The sequence below is a fragment of the Dipodomys spectabilis genome, unplaced genomic scaffold, assembly GCF_019054845.1.
Source record: "Dipodomys spectabilis isolate Male_0828 unplaced genomic scaffold, ASM1905484v1 ptg000095l, whole genome shotgun sequence".
Taxonomy (NCBI): Eukaryota; Metazoa; Chordata; class Mammalia; order Rodentia; family Heteromyidae; genus Dipodomys; species Dipodomys spectabilis.
The window spans coordinates 18,211,390-18,226,508 of record NW_024870772.1 but is presented as its reverse complement, the minus strand read 5'-3'; the positions used below and the strand labels follow the sequence as shown (position 1 = coordinate 18,226,508).

General features: G+C 46.9%; 1 protein-coding gene across 2 annotated transcripts; it reads right to left on the bottom strand.

The window, feature by feature from the left end:
- Positions 1-399: 399 nt before the first annotated feature.
- On the bottom strand, positions 400-13,869 carry Rgcc (regulator of cell cycle). Of its 2 annotated transcripts, none has more exons than XM_042685855.1 (5): positions 13,687-13,869; positions 12,630-12,815; positions 4,543-4,659; positions 2,429-2,494; positions 400-795 (listed from the first exon to the last, which is right to left on the bottom strand). In XM_042685855.1, the coding sequence occupies exons 1-5, from the start codon at positions 13,733-13,735 to the stop codon at positions 788-790; spliced, it is 426 nt and encodes a 141-aa protein (XP_042541789.1). In that variant the 5' UTR covers positions 13,736-13,869; the 3' UTR covers positions 400-787. The 2 variants fall into 2 exon arrangements, with proteins under 2 accessions (XP_042541789.1, XP_042541790.1); XM_042685856.1 differs by having other exon boundaries at positions 2,429-2,491; positions 4,549-4,659.
- Between the last annotated feature and the right edge of the window lie 1,250 nt (positions 13,870-15,119).

The window sequence follows — 15,119 nt, the reverse complement described above, 5'->3', positions numbered from 1 at the left end:
TGGCTCCTGCAAAGATGCCATGGAAAAAAACAAAAACAAAAACAAAAACCTCACTTCCAGAAATGGAAGTGGCAGAGTGCCAGACTTGAGCAAAAATGCCAAGTGAGAGTTCAAGTCCTTGAGTTCAAGCCCCAGTAGCAGCATACAAAAAAAAAAAAAAAAAAAAAAAAACCTCACTTAGATTAAAATGAATCCTCAAGTTCAGATTTTCCATTGGCCATCTGTCAGCATTCCCCTCAAAATCATAGAGAAAGAAGCTCACAGGGGATGATCTTCCCACACCCAGTGCAAGAACCTCCTTGCTAGGAGCCCTGAGGCCTGTTACTCCACCTTGAATCTTACTCAACTGAAAGCCAATGGGAGAAATAACAAAACAGAAACATACAAACAAACAAGGAGTCTTACAAAGCACAGACACCAGTCCAAATTTTATTTGCATACAAAAATATATTATAATGAGGACAGCATATTACTATACATATTACTATGTATAATTAATTACAAATATTTCCATAGAAGCACTTTAAATTACAAGAGAGCTATTTTTTAAGAGAAAAATATAACATTAGCATAGATCATCTGCTCTAATATGCTGCAATCAGGTAAACAAAGTTTCACTGTCTAAGTTGCCAAGAGACAGGCCCAAGGGCTTGGTGGCAAGGTGAGCCTGAGAATGGCCTGGCAGCAGGGGAGACTCCTCTCCATCTCCTCTGGCAGCAGATTCTAGTAGGTGAAATTGCCAGGCCCTTGGAGCTTTCTGGAGCTTCATCTGAAGATGCTCCCTGTTTTACATACCTGCAAAGAGGAGAAAGGGGAGGTTAGCCACTCCCAGAAGTTCACAATCCCTGCCCTTAACCACATCACACAGCCTCAGCTGTACATCAAAGCTCCCTGCTCCCCCACGCACTGTGTGTCCACCTATTAACTCTAACAACTGGCCTGCAATTCCATGAAGTAGGCAGGCTTGTTACATGGCACTAATACAAATCACGCTGCAATTATAATTAACTCTGTCAAAACAGGCCTAGGTCTTCTGTTGTGACCTGGTGCAGCTTTGGAAAAGGAGCAATAAAATCTTCAAGCAAGTAGAAAGGACACAAAGGTGTTCTACCTTAAGAAGTCTCTCTCTGAGAGACTCTTCTTAAGAAGAGGTGGGTTTTTTTTCTTTTGATTTCACTATGTAGCCCTAGCTAGACTCAAACTTGGAATCTTTCTGCCCCAGCCTTCCAAGGGCTGGAACTACAGAGAGCCACCCACCACCATGACATGCAAGAACACAGTTATTTTTAAATAAACATATGTATATGAGCAGGCAAGTGCATGTGCTGGTACTGGGGCTTGAACTCAGGGTCTGGGTTTTGTCCCTTAGCTTTTTTGCTCAAGGTTGGCACTCTACCACTAGGGCCACAGCTCTCCTTCTGGCCTTTTTCTGGTTTATTGGAGATAAGACTCTAATAAACTTTCTTTCCTAACTTGCTTCAAGCCACATTTTTCAGATCTCAGCCTCTTGAGTAGCTAGGATTACAGGCATGAGACCTTATTTTTAAGGGATCTAACTTTTGATTTTTACCTAGCCACTTAGAAAGAGATAGCCTAGAATACATCATATAGAAAATTAACACTTCCACTAAAAAGTTGAGAGACAGGACAGAATTCTGCAAAGCCCACTCTGTGATTCAACAGGACCCACCATCAGTAGGGTTTCTGAAACCTCTATCTCAGGGGGTCTCAGTTGGTCTGCATGGCTCTTGCAATCATATTCTTTGGGAGTACAGTATACAGTTAGATTGTGTGCAGTCTTCCCTTTACACCTCTATTGCAATTATGCCAGTATTGAGGCTTGAACCCAGGGCTACTCACTCTCGCTTAGCTTTTTCCACTTATGACTGGTGATCTATCACTTGAACTATACCTCCTATTCCTTATTGCAACTATGACCTCATGTCTTCAGTTCCCAACATTTGGGACCACACAGAATGGATTATTAGTTCAATTCCCTAGTGGGAAGCAAGTATTGCCCATTTAATCTTGGTTTCTGGGTGATAAGCTTCTCTTTTTGGCATTCAATTCTAAACTGGACCCTGGGCTAGAGTCCTCTGGCCTGAAGGTCAGTTGGCTCACTTCAGCTCTGAGAAATCTGGCATCTCCACTGCAAAGCACCAATCCTGCTCATTCTGCATTTGCCACACAGAACACCATTGTTTTCTGGTGACCTGTTCTCACAGTTGGGAAAGGAGCAACGTGTACTTCAATGCAAGCTTATCCTCTGAACTTCTTTCTGAGCCACCAGGGTCCTGTTTCTAAATGCAAAGCAGCCTTATGATGTAACTTCCTGCCTCACACAAGCTAAGACACATTATAGCACTTTCTCAGTGGTGTTGCTCGGTTTTCTGTAGGATTTTTTTTTTAATACCAGGCATATACTCACTTGCTAATGCTCTGTCCAGGTCAGCAATAAAGTCCTCTAGCTCCTTTGTGTCTCCCAATTTGGCTGCAAAAGAGGAGAGTTCAGTTTCCATATTAAAGACTGTTGATGACCCACTGAGTTTTCTAGGATTATGTAATTTCCAGGGTTATGGGATGGATTGTTTCCATTTTATATCTGTCATCTTCAGAGACTTTATTGAACTGTGTTCTGTGCCAGACCCTCAGTGATTCTTTCCCACTTATCACTGCCCATCCATAACTCCCCAAACTTTCTTGACCTCATCCTAACATGAAAACACTGTCTGAAAAGTTGGAGAAGGGGAAGGAGAAGGAAGGAGATATTAAAAAGATTTTATTTTTTGATTGGGTAGGATGTGAGTTAAAACATTCAGTAAGTATGGCACTGTGTGGAATAGAATCTGAGTTCTACTTATTCTAGTGTGTGTGCAGTGTGTGTGTGTGTGTGTGTGTGTGTCTGTCTGTCTGTCTGTCTGCCTGCCTGCCTGCCTGCCTGCCTGCCTGCCTGCCTGCCTGCCTGTCTGTTGGTACAGGGACTTGAAGTCAGGGCCTAGGTACTTTTTCTTAGCTATTTTTCCTTCAAGCCTGGAGCTCTACCACTTGATCTACAGCTCCACTTCTGGCTTTTTGCTAGTTAATTGGACTTAAGAGTCTCATGGACTTTCCTGACTAGGCTGGCTTTGAACTCAGACCTCAACCTCCTAAGTAGCTAGGATTATAGGCATGAGTGACTGGCACCCAGCAAAATCTAGGTTCTAACTCCTGCCACCCTTGCCTTCTTGTGATGAGTTTTACTTGTGCCTTGGCCCAGGGCAAGGCTATGACCCTCAAGTCCCTCCATCATGAATGAATGAATTATTCCCGCTCCATATCAAAGTGGAACAGAGAAGGTGATGTAAGACTGTTGGTTCCCAGCCAGCCTTGTCCTATCTAGGTGTCAGCACAGGCCGTGCTAGGTTTTGTTCTCTCTATAGCCTCAGATATATTTTCCTGCATATTTTACTTTCTTTGGTAGAGTTCATCATACCTGCGTTCCTTGAAATGCATGGCTGAATATTTTTATTCTTCCCTCTTTCTTGCCTTGATTGCTACAAATGGTGCATTGTTCTTAGCCTTTCAAGTCAATTTGCCAACTGGGGGCTTTTTCTTTTAAACCTTCTTCTTTAATTCCTACCCTCCAGAGGATCAGGTAGCAAATGCGGGCACTACTAAAGCCACTTTGTAGACGACTATCCTGAATTGCACAGATCCATTACAGGCAGAGGGCTGGACCCAGGCCATATCCCTATGGCTGCCAATGGTGCTGTGCTGCGAAGGGAATTTAAAAATTTCTCTTTAAAAAAAGAAAGGAGTTCTGTCTTAAAGCCAGATGGAGAAAAGTGATGGAATCTTCGTGTTTCTTTTTAAGGTTATTTTGTTTCTATTGTATTTTGTAGTTTTGGCATATATAACTTTCAGGGTGGGGAGGGATCTTTTTGGTTTTGAAAGAATGCTTGTCAAATCTAATGAGACATTCAGCTCTCTAGCTGGTGACCCTCTTCTAGTTCCAAGAAAAGAAGGAACAGCTCCTGCATCTTTAAAAACTTCTTAAGCCATTAATATCACAGAGACTGGCTAGAGCTGCTATTTTGAATCATATTAGATCACTGCTGCTTTCATCAGGACGACCCCACTTAATTGCTACATTAGTCACATGGAAACATTAGTTAGTGCAATTTTAAAAACTCCTCCTTTCTTCAAAAGATAACTGCAGTTTAAAATTTTCAAGCCAACTAGTTTTAGGAGAGACTTTGAGAAGCACTATCACTTAGCAGTCTTGTTGTTACCACATGGGAGAAAAAAGTAAAGCAAGCATGTGCAAATTTGTCTTGAATTTCCCTCATGAATTCAGATTTTCAGACACCCCTCCCCGCAAATTATGTGACTTTTTTACCCACACTTAACAAAATCCTGAGAAATAACAAATTCCACTTCACACTCTACTGTCCTTCCCCACTTGCATATCTGGGAAAGCTTACTTCAGGAGAAGAGGAAGTGGGGAATGGAGAAAAGGAAGAGAATAAAGAAGCAGGAAAACTCAGTCCAACTAGCAAGCTAGCTTACCCTTTCGAGGAGGAGTGGTCATGGGGGAGCGTAGAGCTGGAGTGGAATCTGTTGGAGAATTCAGTTTTTCATCACTGAAGCTGAAACTGCTCCTATAAAGTGAATCTGCACCTTTCAGGAAGAAACATACTCATTAGAGACAGTGTCTAGTACACAGTAGATTCATCTCTCTTTGAACTAGTGATAACCAGCAGTTTATCACCAAAAGAAGCAAAAGTTGCAAATTGATAGTGAAGAAGATAGATGCATTTCTAGATTTTAGATTTATTTCCCCCAAAGGATCTGAGACAGACAGGTGTGCATGTATCCCTGTGAGCATGTGTCTCCAGTCATGAACTTCCTTAAAACAGTCACTTCCAAAAAAAAATGGCTGGAAATGTGGCTTGGTGGTAAAGTGCTTGCCTAGTGTGCATAAGGTCCTGGGTTCAATTCCTCAATACCACATAAAAATAATAATAAATTAGATTAAAACACACACACACACACACACACACACACACACACACACACAAAACCAGACCTCTGCAGGTATATAGAAGCCTCCACCAGGGGTCACACCAAATGGCCAACCCAATCCTTGGACGCTGGTGGAGGGTAGTTGGTTTGAGATGTTAGCTATACAAACTTGTCCCTCATAAAAAATGTTCCACTGCCCTCTGAACCCCCCCAAAATACAACATAAAGTTAGTCCCGCCACTTAATAATCCTCTGCTCATGAGAATCTTCCTCACAGAAATCCCCAAGTTCCTACATTATTGGGACAAGCTAGAACCAAAGACAAAGCTTTCTGCTCCTGGTGGTGCATAGTAGCACAGACATGCAGAGATTCTCTAGATCCTTCTAGTCTCATACCCCCAGAACACAAAGTAACAGCAAGGCAAGGTCACAGAAACAGTGCTAGGCTATAAAAGGCCCAGAAGCAGCTCAGCTTCTATTTTGATGTCCTCAAGTGCCCTTGAACAAGAGATTATCTCCAAGCCTCAGTTTACCCAGTAATAAACTAGAAAGGTGGGCCAAATGATTCTTAAATTGCTAACAGCTCTGAAGCTTAGAGACTTGCATGAGTGTGTGCCTGCATGCATGCTTGCACATGCATGTGTGGATGTGTTGGTACTGAAGCTTAAACCCAGGGCTTGAGTGCTGTCCTTTAGCTTTTCAAAGGCTGGCACTCAACCACTTGAGCCACACTCCACTTCTGGCCTTTTTTTGCTAGTTAATGGGAGTTAAGAATCTCATAAACTTTCTTGCCTAGGTTGGCTTCAAACCATGATCCTCATACTTGTTTCCTGAGTAATTAGGATTAAAGGCGTGAGCCACTCATTAATTTTTTGACTTACAGGCATGAGCTACCAGTGCTGAGGTGCTAAGATTTTGAGATTCTATTTCCCCCAGACTTACTGAGGAGGAGGAAGCCAACTCACACCTGGCTAGCTGGGGGCTGGTGACTAGAAAAGGCAGCACTCAAAGGGTTCAAAGGCAGAGCAGGCAGCGGAAGCAGGATGTGGCCACGGAGCTTGCCTTCCTGGTTAAAACAGAATACAAAGCCAGCCAGGCTGTGGCAGAGAGGGCTCTGGAAAAGATCTTAGATGAGCAATGTCACCTTGCCCAACCTCCTTTCCTCCGTGGGGTTCTTGAACTTGAACTTAATTCCCTCCTGCTCAAGGGGAGGCAAAAAACATCCTGCTTTTGTTCCCCTAGCTCAAAATTAACTTGCCTCAGTTATAAATACATATACCGGTATAAAAAGAAATCAAAGTTCTAGAAAGAGGTTTCTAGTCTTGAGAGAATTACCTCATAACTATAAGGCTATTCGAGGCACCTCACCGGACCCCCTTTCTCCCTGCCTCACCTGACCAAACGGCCAGAGCTACTTTATTGTCTTCCTTCTTCTTGGCCATCTACTTTTCCAAACATGCCTATCAGATCCTCATAACCAATCCTTACCACCTTTCTTCCCTCAAGAGACCCATCCTAAATCACCTAAAAGGACAATTAGTTTCAGGGTTTTTGGAGATGAACATCTGCTAATCTGACACCTATATATTTTTTTTCCAAATGCATTCCCCAGAGTGCTGGTGCTATGGAATAAGAGCTGCACCATCATCAAAGGGGTAGACACCTGCCTCACCCTTGATGATTCCCACATCTGACCTTCCCAAGAAGATTGTGAAAAGCAATGGGTCTGGCGCTGTCTCCCAAGCACACTTGACACGGGACACTTCTGTGTGTGTGTGTGTGTGAGAGAGAGAGAGACAGACAGACAGACAGACAGACAGATAGACAGACCCTTAGTACTTCTCAGGACACTGGCACTCTGAAACCTGACTTTGGTGTGGAGGCTGAGCCCACCTCTTAAGGGAGGAACATTGCTGTTCATCACTGAACAGTCACCAGGGGAAACAACGTGAATGTAGCCTATAACTATGGGGAGGAGATCAGTTAAATTTTAGGGGCAAGACAATTACAGAAGAGTCCCAGGGAGTCAGTTCACCGGACAGAAGGAAGAAACATGAGGCCCTGGGCAACCTATTGTCTGCTCTGAAAGGCATCCAAAAGCATCACCTCCATTCCCTGCCTAGAGCTGTAACTGGGAGGTTGCCTGGCTCAGAGCTCAGGGCCTCCTTTCTGGTCTCTATCACCCAGAACAGCTGGCACTTAGTAGCTACTTTCTTCATGACTCTTCAAGTAGCCACACCTCATTCTTCTCTGCATGCACCGCAGGCTTTTTCCATGATTTTAGAGTTTATTTCTGCAATTTTACATAACACTCATGCTTCAGGGTAGGGGAAAGAAAGTCTCCCAACTTGCTCACCTTCAAGGCAAGTAGACCAAACACTACGGAGTACTCAAAGAAGGAACAACCCAATATGGAAAAGGCTATTGCCAAAGAGAATGGCAGGAAGAAAGGTATCCGGTAAGGATACAGAAGCTCCAGGCAACTCAGATGGCTGAGGGAAATTGTGGAGAGGAGCTACAGTCTTAGAAAATGGCCCTGGCTTGTGTTGGTAGCCCTCAGAACCTGGTCCATCTTCTAAGTGCATTTTCCACAAACTCAGAAAACAGTGATACAATTTTATTTTCACTTGACTGATAAACTCAGTGGCAAGTCAAGCTATTAAAATGATTAGAAGCTGCCTGTTATTGCTAATGAACTCATGTTACTTACACAATGGGGAGGAAGAGAAAAAAACACTTGTTACACATCTATTTATACAAACCCACACAGATAGGCTCTATCAGCATAGTATGTGCTCACTCCTTTCTCCCCCTACATACTACGCACATGCATGCACACGCGCATGCACAACCACACACACACACACATGCACACACACATGCACACACATACTAGCTCACTGCTACACACCACCATTCCACTCTTTCCATGTCTTTATACAGCCTAGGCCAACTCCAGGTTCTGGACATTATGGGACAATGAGCTCCCTGTACCCCTGACCAAATCTGGCCTATTCACTTGCACCCTGTGTTAGTAGCCTACACAGGTAATTCACAAAGCAAAAAAAAAAAAAAAGAGAGAGAGAGAGAGAGTAACCCTCAAGCACCCCAAAACCAGACCACAGGGAGAGGCTAGGAGAAAGGCAATAATAACGTAGGAGCTGCATGTGTAACCATGCCTGTGGTTACAATCATTTGATTCTCAAAGGTCCCAACAAAATGAACATCAGAAAACTCAGGAGAGAAAGGTTATCATCAAGAATAGAAGCAAGATCCAAGCCCTGGCGTCCTGCTCTTTTTTTCAGATAGCAGCAAAATTCTTAAGTTTCTCTTCAAAGGAACCCACCCAAGAACAAGCCCCAAACACAAAGTACCACAAACTCTAAAATTCCTTTCTACGGACCCTTATTAAAAACTGATATCAGAGGCTGGGAAGGTGGTAGAGCGCTTGCCTTGCATGCATGAGGCCCTGGGTTTGATTCCTCAGCACCACATAAGCAAAAAGAAAAAAGCTGGAAGTGGCGCTGTGGCTCAAGTGGTAGAGCACTAGCCTTGAGCTGGAATGCTGAGGGACAGCGCCCAGGCCCAGAGTTCAGGCCCCACGACCGGACCCAAAAAAAAAATTTTTTTTTAAACTGATATCAAAGAGAATCTCATACTAGGTAGATTACAATGTAAGGCCTGATTTTCTGCTCTTTTCATTGCCCTAGACCTCTTTCCTTGACAAATGACATCCAGTAAGTCTAATCAAATGAAAGCAATGTGTTGCTGGCTGATAGTATACTCATGTATTAGTGCCCCACCTGTGTGTCAGGTGCTGCTATTAATAGAGGTACAAGGAACTGAAAGCAGACAATTTGGGGCTATGTCAAGCCTTAAAGCATCTACATCAGTCATCTCTGAAGCCTCATCTCGAAGCATCCTAAGTCCCTAAGTCAGGATACCGAGTGGACCTGGAGAGGATGTTTCCTGAAGCTAGAACCTCAAATCGTGGGGCCATTTTCTAAGACACCATCAAACAAAACAACAGTCTGTTAAATAGACAATCTTCTTCCTTTTGTTATACTGACAGAACTTGAAGAACTTCGGAGTGGGGGAAAAAGGCCCACTTGAAAGTTAGGTATGTTTTCTGAGTTTGAGGGTTGGGAGGAAGGTAATTTAGGGTTCATACTGACATGTATTACTCCAGAGGAAAGTAAAGCCACAGACTGAACCTTGCCCAGAGCTCCTGTAAATATAGAACAATCTAACCCTTTTCCAGCAAGCAAACTATAGTAATTAACTGGGAAAAAGAAAGCTCTGGATCTGTTTCCCTTTTCCCATGGGGAATGGCAGAGATGAGGGGAGATTTCTCCTTCCACAAATCTGAGTTCTAACCATCTCACTAAAGAAGGACCTGATAAAGAAAAGCTCCTTCTAGGACTGCCCTGTTCTTCTAGACACCGTGCCAGGCATCTGAGTAAGATCTGTCACTCACTTGCAATCCTAACACATACCAGGGCATCCTGAAAACTCCTCCTTCGCCTATCCTGTCAGTTCAAGTTTTAGTCTTAGTGGCTCCTAAGCCACCTCAGCCACCATATGCTCCCTATCATTCTAATCGCTAGAGTCCATGGGGCTCCCTCTCCCAGGACCACATCAGAAAAGTCTAGACAAAAATAACAAATGTTTTAAGACTTGCTCCATGTTAAAGAAGCAAGTTCCTCCATCCCTGAAGTATCTAGAATAGCCTCAGACGCACATTAGAGCTCACACTTTTACTATAAAGTAGTCAAGCACCTCCTCCCTCAAAGGAAGAATATATGTGAAACCCCCAAACATCAAAGGCATGAGTTCATTCTATCCTTTAAACCTTAAATGAATATTACAACCTTCTATAAAAGCCACAATAGATCAGGGTGCCAGTGGCTCATTCCTATAATCCTAGCTACTCAGGAAGCTGGGATCTGAGGATCAAGGTTCAAAACTAGCTCAGGAAGAAAAGTTCATGAGAGGCATATCTTCAATTAATCATCAAAAAGCCAGAAGTAGAGCTGTGGCTCAAGTGATAGAAAGCACTACCTTGAGTAAAAATGCTCAGGGACAGCATCCAGGCCAGAAAAAAAAAAAAAAGGGCAACAAGCATAGATTAACATACTGGCTGACATTTGGAAAAGAATGAGCAAAATTTCCATTAAATACTTTGGGAAATTATTCTGTATTCTCATAATTTTGAAAATTGTATGTGCAAGTCCATCCCAAATATCTCCCCTAAACTGTTTCTATGCTTCTAGTGCATTCTCTTTGAGACCCCCTGCAAACCTTCCAGATCTGAAATTCCTCCCAGTGGAACTTGCCATCAGCCATGCATGGGTGTGGTTGGGCCATACTCTAGCGGAATGAGGCTGTGGCTTAGAAAGGAGCTATTCTTTGCCTTTGAGCATCAGTGACAAAATGTTCCAGCCTGCTTTCCACGGGGGAGAGAATGTGTATTTGATGAATAACTTGCTCCATGCCCTAGCAGGAGGAGATATATTTTAAGTTTAGCCACAGTTATTGAGACAATTTTTAAGTGCCCCAATTTGGGCTTGAACTCAGGCCCTGGGCACTATTCCTCTGCTTTTTTGTGTAAGGTTGATGCTCTACCACTTGAACCACAGCTCTACTTTCAGCTTTTTATTGGAGTTGAATCTCATGGACTTTCCTGCCTAGGCTGGCTTCGAACTACAATCTTCACATCTCAACCTCAGCTAGAATTACAGGTATGAGCCACCAGTGCCCAGCAGATATTTCAAAAAAATTTTAAGACTTCTCTTCAACAACAAAAATGAGCAGCCAGGTCACTAGCAACAAACGCCAAAAGCTCTAAGTAGAAATTTTACTCTCATCCATTCCCTTTCCATTACCTCAAAAGTGACAGCCTGATCTAACCCTGGGGTGGAGCTGCCAAGGACACTCAAACTGGAACTCAAGTTTCTGACTCAAATCCTAACCAGGGTGGCGGGTAGCGGGTGGCGAGGCCCTATATCCTCTGTCAAGTTCACATCTCACACTGCATCTCTGCCCAGCAACTAGGAAATGCTCCAGATTGCAAAACAAGAGAATCACAGGAAAAGACACTGCTTTTACTCCCAGAATTAGAGCAGCAAAGGTTGTGATGTTCATGCTTATAAAGGCTCAAGAATAAGTAGGCAATCTTAAAATTCACTTTGAAAATAGTCACTAAAGCCAGACATAGTGGCATAGGCCTGGAATCCTAGCACTTTGGAGACTCAAGTTTGAAGCCAGGCTGGGCTGCATGAGTTCTAAGTTACGAGTCTGAGGTACATTGCAAGATCCTGTCTCAAAAACACAAAGCAAAACAAAAACCTCAGTAAAATTAAAAAGCCACCATATTTATTGTTAACACCTAAACTCATATCCAATAATCATCCAGGATATTTGAGATCATGAATAAAACATGAATGCTCCCTCTCTCTACAAGGTTGTTTGTTTAGGACAAAGTGGGGTAGGGGGAGTTGGTGAAAATTGTCTCCATTGTAAGAAGATCACCAGAGCCGGGTCCTCACTGAGGAGGCTCACACCTGTAATCCTAGGAGGCTGAGATCTGAGGATCAAAGTTCCAATCCAGACACAGCTTGAACCAGCAATAAGCTGGAAGTAGGTCTTTGTCTCAGCAATGTCCTTGCTGAGACTCTTTCAAAACTGTATCCAGTGGAGCAAGAAAGTGTGGATCTCTCAGCTGAACCAAAACATAAGAAGTTATTTCAAAAATTCCAAGAACAGCAACTTATGAAATCTTTTCTGGTTTCACAAATATTTCAGTACCACACTCCTTTGTCCCCACACTGCCACCTCTCCCCTCCAGCCCCATTCCTGTGCCACTTGCTCCACATACTCTTAAAAAGTTATAGCTGCACCAGTGGCTTGTTTACACTTGTAATCCTAGCTACTCGGAAGGTTGAGATCTGAGGATCATGGTTCAAAGCCAACCTGGACTGGCTTGCCTCCAAGTAACCAGCAAAAAGTTGAAAGTAAAGCTATGACTCAAGTGATAGAGCATCAGCCTTGAGTGAAAAAGTTCAGTGACAGTGTCCAAGTCCTGAATTCAAGCCCCAGTACAGGCATAAAAAGGAAGAGAAGAGAGAGGAGGAGAAGGAAGAGGAGGGAGGGGGAAGGGGGAAGGGGGAAGAGGAGAAGAGAGTGGGAGGGGAAGAAGGAGGAGGAGAGGAAGGAGGAGGAGGAGGAGGAGGAGGAGGAGGAGGAGGAGGAGGAGGAGGAGGAGGAGGAGGAGGAGGAGGAGGAGGAGGAGGAGGAGGAGGAGGAGGAGGAGGAGGAGGAGGAGGAGGAGGAGAAGATGATGAAGTTGTTACAGCTGAGAGAGGAGAGAAGAGAGAGGGTAGAGTGCAGAAAGACCTGCAGGTGACAGGTAAACCACCCATCCCATGACAGCCACCTAGATTCGGTCCTGGGCCCTGATCACTGCTGGCTTCAGTCCCGGAGACCCCATTCTCCCTGCGTCCTGGAGAGGACGTGAAGCTTTAGATCTGATCCCAGGACTGGATTTACAGAGGAAGTAAACTGAGGCCCTGTGCAATGAGGGGCGGGGGGGGGGGCAGGGGCCGTGCTAGGAGGCCCTCGCTTACTCTCGGAGTCGCTGAAGCCGCTGCTGTCGCTGACGCTGGCGCTGCTGCGCCGCTTCATGCGCTCCAGGTGCTCCTCGTAGTGGAAGTGGCGCTCGTGGAAGGGCGACGCGAAGTCGGCCAGCACCGCGTCGAACTCGCACAGGGCGTCGGTCAGGTCTGCGGCGGCCGCGGAGTCCAAGGCTGGGGCTGGGGGAAAGGACCGTGGCTCAGTCGCTGGGCGCGCGGGGGGGGGGGGGGGGGGGGAGGGAAGATGTCACCTCTACCTGACGCCAGGAGGGCCCGCCATCACCCCAGGGAGTAATTAGTGTCAGCCTCGCAGCTATTTCTTTAGTCCTCTTCAAGAGGACCGCCTCTTATCCAGCCCACTGCGCAGACAAGAAACTGAGGCCCGGGAGCTGAAGTCGAAAGACCTGAGGCCATCCAATTACCTGTGCGCAGCTGGGTACTTGCCCCTCTGCTGGGTACTGGTCCCCTCTGCTGGGTACTGGTCCCCTCTGCTGGGTACTTGCCCCTCTGCTGGGTACTGGTCCCCTTTGCTGGGTACTTTCCCCCTCTGCTGGGTACTTGCCCCTCTGCTGGGTACTGGTCCCCTTTGCTGGGTACTTTCCCCCTCTGCTGGGTACTGGTCCCCTCTGCTGGGTACTGGTCCCCTCTGCTGGGTACTGGTCCCCTTTGCTGGGTACTTTCCCCCTCTGCTGGGTACTCTCCCCCTCCTGGGTACTTGTGTCCTCCATTGGGTACTCGCTCACCGGGGCGCCCCGCAAGCTTGGCGGCAGTGGGGAGACTGAGTCAGAATGCACCCCGTTAAGGGCCGCGCGCTCAGATCCCTAACCCGGCGTGGGGAGCCAGGCTGCGCGCGCCCCTCCCGGGCAGACGTGCGGGGGGACGCGGCGTGTGTATGTGGGGAGGGTAAAGGGAGCGCCCCCCGCCCGACCCTCTTCTCGCGTCCGCCATCGGGGGACGCCGTGGCTGGGGACATGTGCCCTGACGTGTGCACAATAAATGCATAAAGGGAGAGGGGAGAGAAATACGCGGGGACCCTGAGTCCGGCGCTCACCTGCGGCCGCGGCGGCGGCCGGGCTGCCCTGCGTGGCTGGCGGCTTCATGGGGCTGCTTGGGGTGGGCGCGGCGCGCGTGGCCCGGTGCTGCGATCCTGCGCCCCAGGCGCTGGCCGGGTGCGTGTGGTGCCTCTACCTCCCTCGGAGGCCGGGGTTGCTGCCGGGTGCTCCCCGCCTGCTCCCTCTCCGCCCCGCCGCCCGCCAGTCCCGCCGTCTTATAGCCGTGGGCGGGCGGGGTGGGGCGGGGCGGGGCGGGCGGGCGCCCGGGTCTGTCCCCACCGACCTCGGGGCCGCCCCTGGCCCCGCCCTCCTCGCCACGCGCCCGCCCGCCCGTCCGGGGAACCGCAGTGACGAATCGTCTCCGGAGCCCAGGTTACGGCCCCAAATATTTACCCGCCGCTTCCCCACGCACCCTGACAACCCGACCCACGGAAGCGGCCCGTCACCGAAGTGCCCAACTTGACTCTGCGGCTGGAGCGCCTCCCCGCCCCGCGGCTTCCGGCCTTCTGCCCCAACCTCCAGGAGCCTCAGTTCCCTCGATTGGGAAGACGCACAGGCTTTATGCAGCGTGAACGCGGGGCCTCGCGGTGTCCGCACTAGGGAGCTCTAGGCAAGGGACCGGTCAAGACGGAGAACGACCCTCTGGTCACTGCTGGCTGGTAGGGAAGGCGCTAGCTATATGGCACAGGTGGCAATACTCAGTGCTTGCCTTGCATGCCTGAGGCCCTGGGTTCGATTCCTCAGCACCACATAAGCAGAGAAAGCCGGAAGTGGTGCTGTGGTAGAGCACTAGCCTTGAGCCTTGGGACAGCGCCCAGGCCCAGAGTTCAAGTCCCACGACCGACAATGAATAAATACATAAATGCATAACTAAACAAACAAATAAATAAAAGCGAGGCCAGCGGTGGCTCACAGAAAGCTGAGATCTGAGGATCATGATTCAAAGCCAGCTCAGGCCAGAAAGTCCCTGAGGCTCTTATCTCCAATGAAGCACCAATAAATAAGTAAATAAGTGTGAAACACGGGGCTATGAATACACTTTGTGGTGGAGGGCTTGCCTATCATGTAAGCATGGGGATGATGATGATGGTGGTGGTGTAAAACAATTAAAATTGAATTTGAAGTACAACTGAATTCAGTTCAAACTGAATTAAATTGAATTTTCAATTGCTTACTTGCACTAGACACATTTCAAGGCTTGATAGCCATCATTCCATCATCTGTACAACAGAGCTGGGAATGTCTGGCCCACAGACAGGCATAAAAGGAAGTCAGGGACAGAGACATGGAGATGCTGGGCCTTCAAGATATCAGACTGGTAAGCAACAAATGCTGCCCACACAGCCACCCGCAGGGGTAGAATCACTACTGTGGTTTGCAGGCGAGAAAACTGAGATTCATGGGCTGCGAATGTGGCTTAGTGGTAGAGTGC

Excerpts from the sequence above, each read along its gene's own strand:
- Rgcc (XM_042685855.1), bottom strand. The coding sequence starts at position 13,735 with ATGAAGCCGCCAGCCACGCAGGGCAGCCCGGCCGCCGCCGCGGCCGCA. Across the intron at positions 12,816-13,686 it reads GGCCGCCGCCGCGGCCGCAG|CCCCAGCCTTGGACTCCGCG; the intron begins GTGAGCGCCGGA and ends CCTTTCCCCCAG. Across the intron at positions 2,495-4,542 it reads TCCTCCTCGAAAGGGTAAGC|CAGCCAAATTGGGAGACACA; the intron begins TAGCTTGCTAGT and ends TCTCCTCTTTTG.